Source organism: Rhinatrema bivittatum, chromosome 8 (assembly GCF_901001135.1).
Source record: "Rhinatrema bivittatum chromosome 8, aRhiBiv1.1, whole genome shotgun sequence".
Classification (NCBI taxonomy): domain Eukaryota; kingdom Metazoa; phylum Chordata; class Amphibia; order Gymnophiona; family Rhinatrematidae; genus Rhinatrema; species Rhinatrema bivittatum.
In genome coordinates, this window is record NC_042622.1 from 267,389,031 (window position 1) to 267,408,437 (window position 19,407).

General features: G+C 47.9%; 1 protein-coding gene across 1 annotated transcript in view; it reads left to right on the forward strand.

Moving 5' to 3' along the window:
* Positions 1 to 19,407, forward strand: part of LONP1 (lon peptidase 1, mitochondrial) — a 132,430-nt gene that overhangs the window by 37,982 nt on the left and 75,041 nt on the right. Inside the window, exons 4-7 of the mRNA XM_029614947.1 lie at positions 14,502 to 14,733; positions 15,770 to 15,831; positions 16,566 to 16,695; positions 16,877 to 16,960. Coding sequence (XP_029470807.1) covers positions 14,502 to 14,733; positions 15,770 to 15,831; positions 16,566 to 16,695; positions 16,877 to 16,960 — 508 coding nt within the window. The remainder of the gene's footprint in view (positions 1 to 14,501; positions 14,734 to 15,769; positions 15,832 to 16,565; positions 16,696 to 16,876; positions 16,961 to 19,407) is intronic.

Sequence of the window (19,407 nt, forward strand, 5' to 3'; positions counted from 1 at the left end):
CTTTCTACTCTCTTGGGCAGATGAGGATATGAATTCCCATTTTGCTTTCCTGCTTGGCAATGATCTAAGTGGCATCGGTATTAACGTGGGCATTGCCCAAGCATTTCCACTAGAACGGACCCTGCAACCCGCCACCAAACGTAAACTGCTAGTTGAAGTCTGTCCCAGCCCAGTGCAGTTGTTGCCCGAACATCTGGCCTCCTGTGACCTTTGCTGGACATCACAAACCTGTCTGTACCAAGCTGGGGTATTCTAGCCTGTTGGTGCCAAACGGCCTGCAGAATCACTAGGTCATGTTTCCTTTGTCTTGTCCTATCGCTCCCCGGCTTCTGCTCTTCAGGGGGTGAAAGGCAGGGTGTTCGCGGTATTTTGATCTCCCAGCTCTCTTACCACTCTTACAGACCATGACAGTAGATGAGGACCATTCAGCCCATCTAGCCTGCCCTCACTTACTCCTGGTGTAGTGACAGATTGCAGCTAATCTGACTTTCCTCCTACTTCTTTGCCACTAGGGATTTTCTGTGCTTATTCTAGGCTTTTTCAATCCCGTTACTGTTTTTGTCTCTATCACCTCCATTAGTACTTCGTTCCATGCATCCACCACCTTTTCAGTAAAGAAACATTTTCTGCTGTTACTGCAGAGTCTGCCCCTTCTAGATCCTCATACAATAACCACTTCTGGTAGTATTGGGTCATTCCGTATCAAGTGGACCAGGGGTCCACACTCAGCCTCCTCCAAATCAAACAAACGTTTGCACGGATGTTCTCTAGGGTCACAAACAAAACCGTACTAAACTTTTCACCTGGACCTCCATTGGTTGGAGAGCTAGAGGCAGTTGAATGGAGGTCACCTCAGAGTACCAAGCTCTGTCCAACCTAAAATGACCATTTTGTCCAGGTGCTGCAGCCCAACACCTCTCAGGGTCTGAAATTTGGTGGACTAGTTCAACCCCTGGTGGTAAGTCCCAGTGCAAAGTTTGGAACATAGCGTGAGCTTGCCTCCCTTTTTATGGGCCAGCAAAGTATGTGAAAAATGTTACAAAAGAAATATAAGGCCTACTTTGACTCCTTATTACTCCTGACCTGTACTTTGATTCAGGCCCTGATTGGACAATAATCATGGCATAGACGTATATGATTTGCACTAAAACGCTTTACAGGCAACTGGAAGCAAAAATATAATTACATAAAGACACAATGTCACTTTTTTATGCAAGGTTTTGCTAATTTTCAGGTGCAATTATCTCTACTGTGTAGTTTTTAATTCTTTTCTTTTTTATGTCATTTGAAAGAGCATCTTTTTTTCTATAAAAGCTGCCCTGTTTCATTTTGGACCCGATCTTGCTTTGGTCAGAATTAAGGCCCCAACGATATCCATCATTTGCATGCGTGGGTGCATCTTTAGCGCTCTGCTGTGTAACCCGCAAATGAGCTGGAGATGTGAAATTCTACAGTGCAGCGCAGCTTGTTGTGCTTACCATGCTTGTAGCTGATGGCACATCTTGCTTCGACATACTTTAATAAATGACCCCTCAAAATGGACACTTTATTGTGCTGTGCTATTTCCTGCATGCAAGCCTGAACATGCAAAGGTATCACCTTCACAAGGAACTATGGTAATGTCATGTGAGCAGTGTGTTGCGGCAGAGATTTTGGGAACGTGCCCTGGCCTGTGACACCACTGTGCTCTTTGTACCCTGGCATCAAAATTTTCTTTGTGCCAAAGGAGGACATTGAAGCAATCAGACCTGTTCAGGATGAGAGGTTTAGCAAAGGTCATACAGTTGCTGGCCAAGGGAAACTCAAGCCCATTGATGCAACTAAAATTTGCCTTAGCAAAATTTCAAATGATGTCACCTCATTCATTGCAAGTGATCTAGAACATGAATGTGAATATTTTGATGCCCTTCAAGTCTCCAGCTTCCAATCTGGACAGTAGTTAGCTTGCATCTATGATAAATCCTGGTGGATTGGCCATATATGCGAAGTCTCAACTGAGGAAAGTGATGTCTTGGTCAATTGCTTGCACCTCTAAGGTCCTGCCAGGTCATTTTATTGGCCGCCCCGTAGAGACACCCGTTGGGTTCCAGAAGCGCACAATATTGCTACCCCTGATGCACCCATAACAACTTCATCAGGCAGGCAGCATGGACATTCAAGGGCATGAGCAAGGCAGGAAAAACCACTAAATTAATTTTTGTGAAATCTGCACTTTAAGCAATTCTCATATGTAGTGCCTTGCCTTTTCTTGTTTTGTGCTTAAATAAAAGCTTGGAAACCTGTGGCTGGTACCTTATCTGACTGGAGTGGCTCCTAGGCAATGGGGTTGTCGATTTTGCTGAATTGGCAGTAACTCAACCACTCCTGATCAATGCAAGGTAACTAATCAGCATACAAAGTTTTGCTCTGACTTTGATGACTGATTTATAACAACATGTCTAAACAAATATGTGTCAAAGGCCTGAAGTGTGGTAAGCACAGTAAACTGAGCTGCATTGTAAAATTTCACATCTCTAGCTGTTTTGCATGTTTCACAGTTGGGTGCCAAAGATGGCTCTCTTTAACATGGTGCATTCACACATACAAATGATGCTAGTCTTTGGGACTGTAATTCAGGCCAAAGCAAGACTGGGTCCAAGACGAAACTGGGTGACTTTTGTAGCAAAAAAGGTGCTCTTTCAAATGACATTAGAGAGAAAAAAATTAAGAACTACACAGTAGAGATATTTGCACCCAAAACATGGCAAACATTAACATAAAAAAGTGACATCATATCTTTATGTAAATAAATCTTTGCTTCCAGTTGGCTGCAAAGCCTCCTACTGCAAATCCTGGAGGTACTCATGGGCCATGACTACTGATCCAGTTATGGCCTGAATCAAAGAATACATCAGGAGCAATGAGGAGTCAAAGTAGGCTTTAAATTTCTTTTGTACGATTTTTCACGGACTTTGCTGGTCCATAAAAAGGGTGGCAAGCTCATGTTAGGTTCCAAACTTTGCACAGGAACTTAGCACCCGAGGCTGTAATAATCCACAACATTTCAGGCCCCTAACAATGGTTGTTTGACTGCAGTGCCCGGACAAAGTGGCTGTTTTGTGTTGCACGGAGCACAGTACTCTAAGTGTAACCTTCATTCATTGCCTCTAGCTCTTGAACCAATAGAGATCCAGCTGAAAACTTTTGCATAGTTTTGTTTGAGGCCCTAGCAAGCATCCACATTTGAAGGAGGGAAAGCATGGATGGTTTTCTAAACTTGTCCGCTTGATATGGAACGTCCCTATTCTTTCCTTTGAAAAAAAAGTTTCCTTGTGCATTTTTAATACCTCTAAGGTATTTGAATGTCGCGTTCATGTACCTCCTCTCTCTCACGTGAATACGTATTTATGTGTGTGTGTATGTATAGCCTCCTCCAGTCCTGTCTCACACGGCTTTTGCTGCATCATGAAGAGGTTGACTAGTGCCCCCATTTTGCCTCTTCCCATGTTACCGGGTGGAGATTTGAAGCAGTAGCCCTGCGATTCAGGGAACAGGGTGGCCGCCCCTGAGCTCCGCATGCACATTTTGTAACAAAACATAGTTTTCACCATCCCAGGTCTGGCTACGTGGCACAGTTCTTAGTCGGGACCTAGGACGGCCTTGCTTTGTCTTCACAGATGTTTGAGCTACCATGGTTACAGAGCAAGTCTGTTCATTGAATCCCGGTCTGACAACTCGGTGTCATATTCACACAGCAGCGTAAGTCACTGTTACATACGTAGTTTTTTTAAGTGTGTGTGTGTGTGTGTGTGTGTGTGTGTGTGTAAGTAAAACATTTGAGTGCCGTTCTGGAGGGAACCGAATTCAGAACACACTTTGATAGCTTCTCTGGACCAACAGAAAATGTATGTAACAGTGCTGCAAGTGAGCTTTTGAGATTACTTAGGGTCCTTTGTCAGATATGACCAGAGCTGACCCTGGGGGAGTGGGAGGAGGGAGAGGGCAGTCCTCCTGAGATGGGAGAGGGAGCCTGACCATCCGACACTGGCCTGCTGCATCTCACGCCGCCGTCCACACAAAGTATGCAGCAGCCAGCGCCTTTGCCCCCATGCCTAAGATCTCAAGTGCCCGCCTTCTGCCCCTCTCCCCCACAAAGCTTCTAATCTTTCCAGGCCCCCATCCGCTGCCTTTACCTTCTGACTCGCAAGAACCACTGACCCCAAAGCCAACCCCACTCTCCATGGAGTAATGCAAGCACCATCTCTGCAGCACCATCCAACTCTGTCTTGGTGCAGATTGACCCGAGACTAATGAGGCCACATTTTGTACACATGGAGCGGTTGCCCCAATTCGCTCCCCCACCCAGGACAGCCCTGGATGTGACCTATCTGCCAGGGCGCCCGTTGTGACCTTTAAAAGCTCCTGCGCGCACCTCACCTTTGGATACGTTTTCCAGTGAAAGATCTTGCAGTTCCTTGGGTTGACTTTGGAAGACCCTACCTTTTCTCCCCAGCCAGCAGAATGACGGAGCCGTTCTTGATGCTCACGTTCTTCACCATCTCGTTTTCCCCCAGCTGCCTCCCGTTGTAAAAGAAGGATTTCTTCCAGGAGGTGACTCCCTGCTTGACCAGGTGCACCCGCAAGTCCTTGACGGTGTCCTTCGGCCGGACTGTCAGCGGCACCATCTGCCCTTCTTCCGGCAGGTGCACCAGGATCGCGTACTTCACCCAGGGCAGGGTGAAGTGCTTCAGGGTCTCCATGCCGGGCCCGCTCGCTCGGGCGACAGCGTTTGCAGGCAGAGGAGGGCTGCGGCAGCTGCGCAGGCTCCAGGGTTTTCCGAGAGGATTGGCAGGGGAACACCCTGAAACTTGCAGCCCTGCCTGTCACAGTTGCATTCCTCTCGTTCCTGCCTGAACTTGTTCAGGATCTCTCCCCGGCAGTCCTGGAAGCAGCTTTGCCTGATATCTTTAAATAAAGGCGACAGCAGTGCTGGTCTGTGTTTCCTCTTCTCATCCGGGCTGCTCTCTTCCCAGCTGACCTTGCCAGCGTGCGACCCTGAGAGTTGGGGATTCCTTTTCACTGCTTCCAGGGATCTCCCGTGCACAACTGAATCTCGCTCTCAAAAAGTAGAGCTGCCAAGGGAGACCAAAGTTTTATTTAAACTTAAAAAAAAATAATAAATGGAGATTTTCGATGCACTGCGCCAACCCTCCTGTCAACCCCTGCCCCTTTTTTCCCCCAGTCCTTCTAGGAATCTTCTTTAGGGTCGTTATTCGGCACCATTTGGCTGGCTAAGTCTGCACGTTACCGGCCAAATGGCGATGTTTGAATATCCAGCTGCGGTTAGCGGCTGACTTTTATTTATCTGGCTTAGATTGAACGTGGAGAGGGGATCTGAAGGGCCACCCAACGCCGCAACACGCTGTGGATCGGTGGGGAGTTTTGCCTGCCTAAGCGGACAGGCCCCGTGAAAGCAGGAGACTCGACAGATCTGCTTAAGGCCCTCGTACAGCAAGGAGAGCTGCCTGGTCCTGTTGCTGGACACCATATACAAAAGATGTCTTCAGTCTCACATCACTGACACCTTTTCTCGACGAAATGAAGCCGCCCTCCTGACCGCTAATGTTACCTTCCAGTGAGGTTGAAGATTTGACGATCGGCACTGTTCTGACCCGTTTTTTAAACTTGTGCCACGTCAAGCTCTGCTGTTGCTGTTGCTGTGTGCCCACCATATGCCCATGGCGTTTTCTGTACCAGTCGGGAGAGAGCCAGGATGGTTTCTCACAAATGACTTCTGTGTTGGCCTCAGAGCCTGGCCCACCTATTCTTGCAGGTGGCCACATTCACAATTTGTTTTTCAAAATACTTCCTCCTCCTCTCCTCCACCTTTGCTCTCCCTGTCTCTCCCCTTTGCCCTTGCTCTCCTTCTCTCCTATTCCCCTTGCTTTCCCTTCCCTTGTTTCTCCCCTCCCTTGCTTTCGCCTCTTCCCGGCAGTGCAGGAGCAGGATTTTCCGTGCAGGCTGCCTTCTGTCTGCAGGAGCGCAGGGGTTCCCTCTTCCTGGCCTGTGTGAATGGGCAGACCCCGCTGCTCCTTTCCAGTCATGCCGGCAGTGCTTCTCTCTCTGGCCCGGGTGAGCCGGCTCCTCGCGTGCTGCTCGTGTTGCCAGGGACCAGCACCTCCGGGCCCACTTCTAATCAGCTACTGCAGCCGCGTTCTTCGAACACTGCCCGGGCCTAGACCGTGCAAATCTGTGCAAGAATCTGTTCAAAGCCGGGACAGCACTTCAGGATCCAACCGGGGGAGAGGGAGATTGTGCCCAGCGTAACCTGGCGTACGAGCGAGGTTCATTCCCAAGCCCAGCTGGAGATGCCTGCCTGGGAGAAAAATGTCAGTTCCCGCGTGCTCCGGAAAGCACTGCGGCATGGCGGGCTTCCTCGCGCCTCTTTACACCCCTGGAGGAAAAAATAATTTATTCCACCAAAATGCAGAATGCAAATCAGCATTTCGGTTCCTCGTGACGGGAAAGGCCTTGGTGGGCTCCGGCCGTGTTTTTCACTGATACTCTGCCTGGGATCCTTGTCTCCCCACCCAATCCCCGGGGCACCTCTCTGGCAAAGGGTTTCTTTCTGCTTCATGTGAGATGGTCCAGACTTGCGGAGGACAGTTTTTCCCAAGCCGCTTCTCCCGATAAATCACCCGTGAGCCTCCCCAGCACGTGTGCTTGTGGCTGGGGGAAAAGCAGGCATCTTTATATCGGGGGGGGGGGGGGAAGTAAAATACATGCGTGCTTGACATTTTAATGTGTGTGGGGACTATTTTACACCCCCCTCCCCCCTTCAGCCACTCACACAAATAAGTGCGAGGTACACAACTGTTTGTTTTTTCCCCCCAAACATATTTATAAATAGTGAGACATAATACAACAAACTTTAACATCACCAGCTGAGTTCAAATACATAGAAATGAAATGACGGCAGAAAAAGACCAATCGGCCCATCCAGTCTGCCAAGCAAGCTCTCACTTATTTTCCCATATGTATCTGTTTCACCGAGCACCAAGTCCAGGGCCCTTGTTGGTAACTGTTTGATTCAAATTTCCTGCCGTCCCCTGCCATTGATGCAGAGAGTAATGTTGGAGTTGCATCAAAGGTGAGCAGAAGGCTTAATGGTTAAGGGTAGTAACCATCGCATCAAGCAAGTTACCCCAATGCTTATTTACCCAGACTGCACAGATCAATGTCTTGTTGGATGTTGTCTGAATGTAAATCCTCTTTTCCACATTTCTCCCTGCCGTTGAAGCAGAGAGCAGCGCTGTATATGCATTCAAAGTGATGTATCAGGCTTAATTGGTTTAGGGTAGTAACCGCCACAATAAGCAAGCTATCCCACACTTATTTGTTTACCCAGACTGTGTATTTCAGTCCTTGTTGGTTGTTGTCTGAATGCAAATCCTCTTTTCCACATTTCCCCCTGCCGTTGAAGCAGAGAGCAATGTTGGAGTTGCATTAACCGTGCGAAGGCTTATTGAGTAAGGGTAGAAATCACCAGGTAGTAGCTTCCATTCCAGCAAGCCACCCCCATGGCTCTTCTCTTCATTCCCATCTTCTAGCCTTTATGGATCCACAGTGTTTATCCCACGCCCCTTTGAAGTCCTTCACAGTTTTAATCTTCACCACTTCCTCCGGAAGGACGTTCCAGGCATCCACCGCCCTCTCCGTGAAGAAATACTTCCTGACACTTGGTTCTGAGTCTTCCTCCCTGGAGCGCATGTGGCACATTTAAAACTAATCAGAGAAAGTTCTTCTTTACTCAACGCACAATTAAACTCTGGAATTTGTTGCCAGAGGATATGGTTAGGGAAGTTAGTGTAACTGGGTTTAAAAAAGGGTTGGATAAGTTCTTGGAGGAAAAGTGCATTACCTGCTATTAATCAAGTTGACTTAGAAAATAGCCGCTGCTATTACTAGCAACGGTAACATGGAATAGACTTAGTATTTGGGTACTTGCCAGGTTCTTGTGGCCTCTGTTGGAAACAGGATGCTGGGCATGATGGACCCTTGGTCTGACCCAGCATGGCAATTTCTTATGTTCTTATGACCAATCTACAATATGCCTTAACATACATGCTAGGTTATATAGCTGCATATTTGGACAATTTATACTTCCTAAATTGGCGGGCTTTACTAAAACCTCTAATGGTATTCTTGCTTTTTTCCCATTCCATAAAAACAATTTAATATTCCTATTGATTTCTCTAAGATCATTTTCATGCAATCAAATGGGGAGCATTTGCAATACATAGTCATCATTTCTAGCTGTTTATTTATTTATTTATTTATTTATTTATTTATGTAAGTGTTTTTATATAATATGGAACTTTACCCAGTAAAGAAAGGGGTAGGGCTTTCCAGTGGCGTCAAGATTTTACCATATTTTGCAGTAAAGGAGTAACATTAGCTTTGTGGATTCTACATATATCTATAGGGATCTTTCTCCCTAAATATCTCATTTCCCCTTCCACTCATCTTAACTGCAAACTTGCACCCTATTCTTCTTTCAGGGTGCTGTGGACCTCCAGGGCTTCAGATTTGTCTTGATTAATTTTTAACCCTGCAAATTCTCCAAATTTATTTTGATGAAGCAAAACTTCGAAAAGGGATTCTCTGGATTCCATAAGAAAAATCCAAGACGTCATCTGCAAAAGCAGCTATTTTAAACGACCAGTTCTTTCTAGCAAAACCCGTAATCCGACCCATCACTGTCAAGTTTTCATAGTAAAGGGTCTATAGATAAGATATATATAGTACGGGGGATAGAGGGCGGCCCTGGAGCACACCTCAGTTTACATACAGATCCAAGGACATATACCCATTAGCTATAATATTAGAAGCTGGAGATTTATAAAGAAGGGATATATACTTGACTATATCTCCCGTAAAACCCAACCTCTTCAAAGCTGAGAACATATATGACCAGAGACCCTGTCGAAGGCCTTCTCAGAGTCAAAGCCTACCGCCACCGCTGGGATGTTACAGCAGTTACACAGAGACATGGCTGTTATCAGTTTAACTATGTGTGTACTTGCCATCCTGCCTTTTACGAACCCCACCTGATTTTTAGAGAAGATAGGATGGGCTTGGTATTGCCCTCTATCCGCAATGACTTTAGCAGTTATCTTTAAATCACAATTTAAAAGAGAGAGAGGGCTGTAGGAAGCAGATAACAATGGGTCGTTCCCTGGTTTGGCCAGTACCGTGATTATAGGCTTTATTAAAATCTGCGGGGGAAGGCTTCTCGTTTCAGTGCCTCCAGGAAAAAAATTATGTATAGATCAAACAATCTGTTGACTTAAGATCTTATAATAATCATAGGTGAACCCGTCCAGTCCTGGGGTCTTGCAGTATTTACTGGATTTAATGACCCTGCGAATCTCATTGGTTTATATAGGTGTATTCAAGAATTCCAGTTGCTGTTCACTTACTTGGGGGTAACTGCAAATCCCTAAAGAAATTATCTTCTATTTGACCTCCTGCTCTGTCTTCTGAGTATAGTATCTCGTAGAATTTTCTCAGCTCTTCACAAATGTCTATTCTTTTTGTGACTATAGGGCCAAGTTTATTCTTAAGCCGCTCAAGAACGGCCTGATTTTAAAACCCACGCGCACGTAAAATCCGGGCGTTATGTGTGTGGCTGGGTCTTGTGAAGGGCTTGGCCATGCGTGTAACTCATATAGTGCGCAGAAGTGCCGGGCCAAGTGAAAGGGGCAGGCTGCTGGGCGTGGTCTGGGAGAGGTGGGACGGGGGGGCGGGCCAGGACAGCAAGCGCCAGCAGCTGCCTGGCACGGGGAAGATCCGTCTGCTCCTCTGGAGCAGTAAGTATTAAAATAAAAAAATAGGGGATAGGTAGGGTTAGGTTAGGGGTTGGGGAGGAGAGGGGAAGAGGGTGGAAGGATAGGGTTAGGGAAATTCTCTCCCAGTCCTCCATTATTGAAGCTTTTAACTCGTTGATTTGCTCTGAAATACTTTAACTTGCTATTCAAAGCTGTTACTGCCGCTGCAGATATTTCAGAGATACTCACTGCCCAGCGCAGGCCTACTCACTTGTTTCTGATTGGCAGCCATTTTGTGTGAGAACTTTTGGCTTCTCTTGCTCCGTTCTTCCCCCCACCCCACCCCTTTCAAGAGCATAATCAGCGGTGTTTTCTGTATATAATTGCCAATAGACATGTTTACCTCTGACTGGAAAATACTCACTTAAGCCGCAGATGGATAGTTTACATAGCGATTACAGGAAGATGACACCCGGAGCCCTGAAGCAAACGTCTGCCCAGGCTCACCGCATCACATGAACTGCACACGGCTGCTTTTAATGAATTCTCCCTTTGCCCTTGCTAATTTTCCAAGGCAGACACTGCACAGGGTTTCCTTTTGGAAATAGACTGCAGCGTAAGCAGGATAAAACTGTCCGTGTGAGTGGTAAATAATGCAGGCTGAACTAAATAGCCCCTTATTCTTATTTGCATATTTCATGTGTTATTGAATTTGGTTATATTTACCAATCCTCTACTATTACTGCTACCACTATTATTTATTTAAAACTTTTTGCATTCTGCAACTACATTACTAGTTGTTCTAAGCAGATCACAACTTAACTACTAAAACTATAAGCAACAAATCAAAATCAATCTAAAAAATCATCAGTCTTAATGTTGCACCGGAGGTGGACCCTTGGGCAGAGGTGGGATTGACGCTACCCGTAGGAGGGATCCTATGGGTCCCCACCGTCAGCAGGCAGAGAGGGCTGATGGACGGAGGCTGGCGCTTCACCAATACCAGCCCTCGTTCCCTGCGGGTTGAGCCTTTGGGTGCCGGGGCCGGCTGGACTTAGGTGGCCTCCATCAGTGGTCGTAGATGGCTGGATCGAGGTCAGCCCAGAGGCAGCAACTAGTGTAGGTATCAGTCTGTACTGGTCGAGGCGGAGTCCCGGAGACCCGAGCGCCAGTAGGAACACAGTCTGACAGAGGGCGCCCGAGCAAGAGCAGGCCGAAGCCTGAATGAATCACGTCCAGGACAAAGGCTGAAGAGGTGTCTTTAAGGAAGCTGGGATCAGGGCTGGTGGTAATCTGAGATTAGTGGCAAGCAAGGCTGAGTTCTAGACAAGGAGAGAGTCAAAAGGATGGTCAGACGAAGCAGAAGTTCCAGGGCTGGAGAGAGGCATTGGAGTAGTCAGGCAGTGCAGAGGTCAAACAAGGTCAGCAATCCGAAGGAACAGGAACAAGGAAACTGGAATGAAGACAATCAGAATCGGGAACCAGGAACTGAAGAGGCAACGAGTACTCAACTAGCGAGGGGACCTGTTGCAAAGGCAATTTGAGAGAGCTTATGTACTGGAGCTCTGCCGACGTCATCATCTGGGGCCGTGGCCAGGTTCCCGCCGCGGGCCCTATTTAAAGACTAGCTGTGCGCGCGCGTGTCTAGGGAGGGGCACAGCGCTGGTCGGGGCGGCGTCTCTCTGCGGGCCATGCGGAGAGGCCCATCGTGGAGCATCAGAAGCTGTAGCAGAGCCGGAGGCACCAGGGGCGGCCCGAGGATGGAGCCGGCAGCCCACAGCCGCCAGAGGCGAGGGACCAGATGCTGGAGTATTTTGAAAGAGGTGAGGGGGCCGAGCCGCATGTCTGCCATGGCTGGAGCGCGTAACACTTAATATATTTACATAATTTAAAAGTACCAGTGAATTCAGAATCACTATCATTTCTATAGCACTAGTAGACATACTCAGCTCTGTACAACTAGACAAGAAAGACAGTCTAGTCTAGTCAAGAGAGCCAAGCAGGACAAATGAGAGGTTTCAGGACTGTATTTGTTATAGTAAATGCCATGTAAAATTGAGAAAGCTAAGATCTGGAAGAGCCCGATGTAAAAGGTAGGTTTTCAGCTCAGGTGTGAATATGGCCAGAGAAGGTGCATGATGCACCAACTCTGGAAAGCTACTCCGGGCATATGACACAGCAGAATATTTATTTGTTTAAGGCTTTTCTTTACCAACATTCGTCAGAGACATCATGCCGTTTTACAGTGTAAAAACAGGGAGAAATAGAAAGAGAAATCAGTTACCAAAAAATATGGATCCGTAAAATGGGAGAAGTGAACGTGCAAAGGATAGAGAGACAGTGCTAGATGCATACGTAGGAAATCATAAATCACTAAAAAACCAAGACAGCATTTTACACAGCAGTAGAGTTATAACAGTATAATCAATATAACAATATAATAGTAGATTACTATTTACAAATCATGTGTCAGTGTCTTGAATGGCGTAAGGGAGAGGCGGGTGAAAAGCTAGCTAGGGTGTTCAACACATTATGTGTAAATAGATTGTAACGGGTAGGAAACATCCAGGGTGGGCAGGTGAGGTTGTGTAGAGATGATCCAATGGACATTGAGACGCGTGGGATTAGGGGTAGGCTTCTTTGAATAACCATGAAACTGAAGAGGAGAAGGGCACAGATTAGATCAGCTTTCTCGTTGAATGGGGGTCATGAGGGATATATGAGGGTGAGAAGTGCAAGGTGAGGCATATAGGGAAAAATAACCCTTGCTATAATTACTAGGGATGTGAATCGTTTTAGGACGATTAAAATTATCGTCCGATAATTTTAATATCGTCTTAAACCGTTATGGAACACAATACAATAGAGATTCTAACGATTTATCGTTATAAATCGTTAGAATCGTGAGCCGGCACACTAAAACCCCCTAAAACCCACCCCCGACCCTTTAAATTAAATCCCCCACCCTCCCGAACCCCCCCCCCCAAATGACTTAAATAACCTGCGGGTCCAGCGGCGGTCCGGAACGGCAGCGGTCCGGAACGGGCTCCTGCTACTGAATCTTGTTGTCTTCGGCCGGCGCCATTTTCCAAAATGGCGCCGAAAAATGGCGGCGGCCATAGACGAACACGATTGGACGGCAGGAGGTCCTTCCGGACCCCCGCTGGACTTTTGGCAAGTCTTGTGGGGGTCAGGAGGCCCCCCCCAAGCTGGCCAAAAGTTCCTGGAGGTCCAGCGGGGGTCAGGGAGCGATTTCCCGCCGCGAATCGTTTTCGTACGGAAAATGGCGCCGGCAGGAGATCGACTGCAGGAGGTCGTTCAGCGAGGGTTCTGGCGCCTCGCTGAACGACCTCCTGCAGTCGATCTCCTGCCGGCGCCATTTTCCGTACGAAAACGATTCGCGGCGGGAAATCGCTCCCTGACCCCCGCTGGACCTCCAGGAACTTTTGGCCAGCTTGGGGGGGGGCCTCCTGACCCCCACAAGACTTGCCAAAAGTCCAGCAGGGGTCCGGAAGGACCTCCTGCCGTCCAATCGTGTTCGTCTATGGCCGCCGCCATTTTTCGGCGCCATTTTGGAAAATGGCGCCGGCCGAAGACAACAAGATTCAGTAGCAGGAGCCCGTTCCGGACCGCTGCCGTTCCGGACCGCCGCTGGACCCGCAGGTTATTTAAGTCATTTGGGGGGGGTTCGGGAGGGTGGGGGATTTAATTTAAAGGGTCGGGGGTGGGTTTTAATGTGCCGGTTTTGCGATTTTACGTTTTTTCTATTTTTTTACGATTTTTCACGATATTTTACCCCCCCAAACGGCAACAATACGATTCCCTCCCCCTCCCAGCCGAAATCGATCGTTAAGACGATCGAGGACACGATTCACATCTCTAATAATTACACAATGTTGGGTTCCATATTAGGTGCTCAACCCAAGAAAGAGATCTAGGTGTCATAGTGGATAACACATTGAAATCGGTGGCTTAGTGTGCTGTGGCAGTCAAAAAAGCAAACAATGTTGGGAATTATTAGAAAGGAAATGGTGAATAAAACGGAAAATGTCATAATGCCTCTGTATCGCTCCATGGTGAGACCGCACCTTGAATACTGTGTACAATTCTGGTCGCTGCATCTCAAAAAAGATATAATTGCGATGGAGAAGGTACAGAGAAGGGCAACCAAAATGATAAAGGGGATGGAACAGCTCCCCTATGAGGAAAGACTAAAGAGGTTAGGACTTTTCAGCTTGGAGAAGAGACGACTGAGGGGGGGATATGATAGAGGTGTTTAAAATCATGAGGGGTCTAGAACGGGTAGATGTGAATCGGTTATTTACTCTTTCAGATAATAGAAAGACTAGGGGGCACTCCATGAAGTTAGCATGGGGCACATTTAAAACTAATCGGAGAAAGTTCTTTTTCACTCAACGCACAATTAAACTCTGGAATTTGTTGCCAGAGGATGTGGTTAGTGCAGTTAGTATAGCTGTGTTTAAAAAAGGATTGGATAAGTTCTTGGAGGAGAAGTCCATTACCTGCTATTAATTAAGTTGACAGGGGTAGATTTTCAAAGGGTTACGCATGTAAGAAAATCTACCGCTGGTGTTTTGTGTCCTTTGGCTTACACTAAAATGATTTCAGGTAATGTCCAGAGTCACTTGGGAAGGGAGTTAGGGGCTTTTTAATTTCATTTTTTGACTGCAGAATTCGCATAAATAAAAAACTGAATGTGGAAGCCGAGGACGTTGTGGAGGAGAATAAAAAGAAATCGGGAAGGAAGATGAAGCGGCCCAAGAAGGAGTCTGGAGACGATGCAGCCGCGAGGGAGCAGATGATGGAGCTGGTGATAGAGTCTGTCAGCACCACCTCAGAAGTGCTGATGGTGGAGGTGGACAACGTAGAACATGAAGACTTCCAAGTCACAGAGGAGGTGAAAGTAAGTGAGAGAGAAGAACTGCACAAAGGAATCCTGGGAATTAGGCGCAGGGATGCGGAGCCTGTCACCTCTAGGACTGATGGGCTCAGGGGAGGGACGCGGGGATACGGAGCCTGTCACCTCTAGGACTGATGGGCTCAGGGGAGGGACGCGGGGATACGGAGCCTGTCACCTCTAGGACTGATGGGCTCAGGGGAGGGACGCGGGGATACGGAACCTGTCACCTCTAGGACTGATGGGCTCAGGGGAGGGACGCGGGGATACGGAGCCTGTCACCTCTAGGACTGATGGGCTCAGGGGAGGGACGCGGGGATACGGAGCCTGTCACCTCTAGGACTGATGGGCTCAGGGGAGGGACGCGGGGATATGGAGCCTGTCACCTCTAGGACTGATGGGCTCAGGGGAGGGACGCGGGGATGCGGAGCCTGTCACCTCTAGGACTGATGGGCTCAGGGGAGGGACGCGGGGATGCGGAGCCTGTCACCTCTAGTACTGATGGGCTTAGGGGAGGGACGCGGGGATACGGAGCCTGTCACCTCTAGTACTGATGGGCTTAGGGGAGGGACGCGGGGATGCGGAGCCTGTCACCTCTAGGACTGATGGGCTTAGGGGAGGGACGCGGGGATACGGAGCCTGTCCCCTCTAGTACTGATGGGCTTAGGGGAGGGACGCGGGGATACGGAGCCTGTCCCCTCTAGTACTGATGGGCTTAGGGGAGGGACGCGGGGATACGGAGCCTGTCACCTCTAGTACTGATGGGCTTAGGGGAGGGACGCGGGATACGGAGCCTGTCACCTCTAGGACTGATGGGCTTAGGGGGAGGGACGCGGGGATACGGAGCCTGTCACCTCTAGGACTGATGGGCTCAGGAATACAGAGACTTCATCTCTAGGACTGGAAAGCTTGGGGATAGACACAGGGGTACAGATTCTGTCACCTCTAGGGTATTACTAAGTCATCGTGAGCATTGGAGTCATTGTGTCATATTGTGTTTGGTATAATAACCACGTATTTTTGGTTTTGTTTGGTTTGAAAGGCACTCACAGCAGAAATTGTGAAAACGGTCCGGGACATCATTGCCTTGAATCCCCTTTACAGGTACAGTGATACCCTGAGCCTTCTTTTTTATGCAATGGATTAATTCTGGCGGTGACCACATGCCAACTGGAAGCTGATAAACTTCAGCAATCCTGGGCCTACTGTCCCCCTCCCCCCCCCCCCCCCAACTCCTGAATATCCAATTCATCAGGCTTTCCAGCAGCGTAGATTTAATTCCATATGCAGTTGCCCTTATTTGACTGGCAAAACATTCAATTGACTTAGATTATGCATGATTGGTCTTGCATGTGTGTGTAATGCATCATGAACACAACAGGGAATGCTTCCTCTGGCTATTGTATCACATGTATTGAGGGAAGCCTCACATGCCTAGCAAGCTTTGGGGCTGTGTACATGCCTTGGACAGACTCTTAAGCCATGTCTGATAGGCATTGGAGCATCTCTCATGCCTTGGGCATACCTGAAGCACGTTGGGATTGTGCATCCTGGTAAGGTAAAGTCATCTCTGAGCACCTCCTTGTTAGGCTGGGGATCATTTTGCTTTTCTTTCTGTGGGATTGGTTTCACTGATTACTTTCAGTATCGCACTAATGCTTGTGGGATCTCTCTCCCGACCAGTGGACTGGCTTCTATTCCAGTTGCTGGAGAGCTTTGTTCATGGATTCTCTCCCCCAACTAATTGGCTGGGTTCTTTTTTTTTTCAGCTGCCATTGGCATTTACCTCCTTATTTTGTGGAGGGCTGGTTTTACAATACTGCTGTTTCTCCTTGCAGGGAGTCGGTGCTTCAGATGATGCAGGCCGGCCAAAGAGTGGTAGATAACCCAATATACCTTAGTGATATGGGGGCCGCGTTAACTGGTGCTGAATCCCAAGAGCTTCAGGATGTGCTGGAAGAGACCAATGTAAGTCATCCAATGCGGGATTGTCCTTTCCTAATTACTGTACAGTGCCATATGGCTACATAGCCCTCAGAGTAACTCGGGAACCAGTTTAACTTACTGATACCGAGCTGTCGTATAGATGGGGTCTAATTTCCATTCACACCTTTGATCTAAATGCTAAGCTTTTATTTCCTTTCTTTAGATTCCCAAACGTCTCTACAAGGCACTTTCCCTGCTGAAGAAAGAGTTTGAGCTGAGCAAACTGCAGCAGCGGCTTGGGCGGGAGGTAAGGCCAGAGTCACAGGATGTGTAAGATGTTTGGCAGGGAAACGCTCTGAACCCCAATAAGGGTGCGGAGGCAAGATCAAAAACAGGATTATGATCTATCGTAAATTGTTTGCTCTCTTTGTATCTGGGTTCTCTTTCTCCAGTTGCTTTATCACTTCAGCCCTTCCCATCTGGCCATCTGAGTGGGTCTCCCATCCCTCCTGTCTGCCAACATCAGAAAAGCAGGGCGGTGAATAAGCGACAGCAGAGAATCGCTGAACACCAAGGGCATCCATTTTATTAGCTGTCTTACATAAGACTTACAAACTAAGCTATCACGGGGACAAAAGCAATACTTATAACAATTTATTCACTAACTGGCAGATCTTTGCTTGTGGTCCTGGTTTTCAGATTCCACAGCCACCTTGTGGTGCCTTTCTTCTTGGTCTCTTTCACTTTATTTACTATTTGGGTATTTTACAGTCTCTCTCTCTCCTGGCTCTCTTTGTTTTGCTACATTTTATACTCAATCTATGTCTGAAGTATCCATCTTTTGGATTGGGTTTGTAAGTAAGTTTTAGGGGTGCAGCTGAGGCTTGCATAGTAGCTTGATAGCTAGGATTAAGCAGTGATAAGCTCCCTTGCTGGCTCACCCTGCTTAAGGAGGAGGAAATATAGGGTAGATATCCCACGTTTAACCACTGAAAGCACCCAATATGAATCATAATAGCCAAAAGGGATGCTGAGAAGTATACTGACAGGCCAAAAACACTGTCACAGCTAAAGAAAAGAAACTGTGCCCAGATGAAAAGTATCCTTCAGTTCTGGTTTAAAGTTATCAAGATCTGCTTGTCTGAAAGCTCCTGTGTAAATAAAACCAAGGCAGAGGGATAATGTAGCATCTTTGGCTTATAAGTAGAAGTCTCGGGAAGACCAGAGGGGACCCCCACGCTTGGATGAAGGAGAGCACTCTGAAATGGAGAAAATGCTGATGGTGGCAGACAGCTTTGGTTCAGATGTGGCAGGAGCCCCCTGAAGTGGGAGGAGAACTGGAAGTGTCCTGTAGCAGACAAGGCAGTGCATGCAAATTTTCTCTCATGCATATTCATTGTGGATATCCCAAAAACCTGACTGGTTGACGGACCCCCAGGACAGAGTTGGGGACCACTGTTGTCCACAACTGAGCAGTGCGGGTTTTCTCCCAGGACAAGCAGGATGGTAGTCCTCAAATATGGGTGATGTCACCAGACTGAGCCCTATTACGGAACACTTTTGTCAAATTTTATAGAAATTTTGACTGGCACACTGAGTGCACTGAGCATGCCCAGCATGCCATGATCCCTGTGTCTACAGGGGTCTCCTTTCAGTCTCTTTTTTTTCTGCGATGCAGTTTGCCTCGCGTTTAGGAGCTCTGTGAGATTGTCTCACAACTTTTCCTCACGGAAACACTTGAAGTTTTACTTCACAAATAATTTTTTCCTACACGGGTCTCCCTTCATGTACATTTCATCGATGCTCGGTGAGTACTATGCCCTGATTTTGGTCGGTTCCTGTCACCTCACTATCAGTTTCCCCGGGTTACCAACTGAATTGCAGTTTTCTTTCTTCCTATGTCTATCACCCTCGGTCCACCCCACGATGCCCACGAGTGCCCTTCCTGAGATCTTCCACCGGGTTCATTGGGGCTAGAGGGGTAGGGATGTCCACGGTTCCCGTTGCTGCCAGGGCCGCCATCGATGTTCACATCGATTCCCTCGGTGCCCCCATCTGTACTGTCGATGCCTTCGCCGATATCTTCAATGCTGCCTTCAATGCCGCCATCAATACTACTGAAGCATCTATACCTCAATCAATGCCCTCGACTAAAGAAAATGCTCCATAATTCGGGTTCTAAACCAGAGTCCCGTGTAATCCTTGGGCAACAAACAATGACAGGAGCATTGGAGGCACGGTGACAGTTAGTCATCAATGTCATCCGAGACAGCGAGGGCATCTTCCTCGGTGCTGGAGAATGACTGCACTGAACACCGAGGGAAACATCGCTATTGCCACAGTAAACAACGGTCGCCTTCGCCGTTCTGGACATCGGTTGCAGTTCCTTGGTGCTGGAGTATGACCGGGCCGAGTTCCAAGGGAAACATCGTCGCCAGCACTGACGTGGTTCCACGTTCGGTGCCGGCATGGATACCGCACCGGCATCAATGTCCATTGAGCCAGTTGCAAAGTGGGCCCATGTACACGAGTCTCCATGTTCCTCTGCACCTGAGGCACCAAGGCGTTCCCAACCAATACCGGTGCCACGTACTGAGCCACCACAAATTCATGTGGAAATGCCAGTAACGCCTAGCCTGTCTCCCCCTGTAGCTGCGCTACCCATACCAGCTTACAGGGAGGACCTGGACGTTTACATCCCTCAGGCTGTCCTTGATGCTTTCCGGAATCTACTACCACAGGAGCCATCTATGT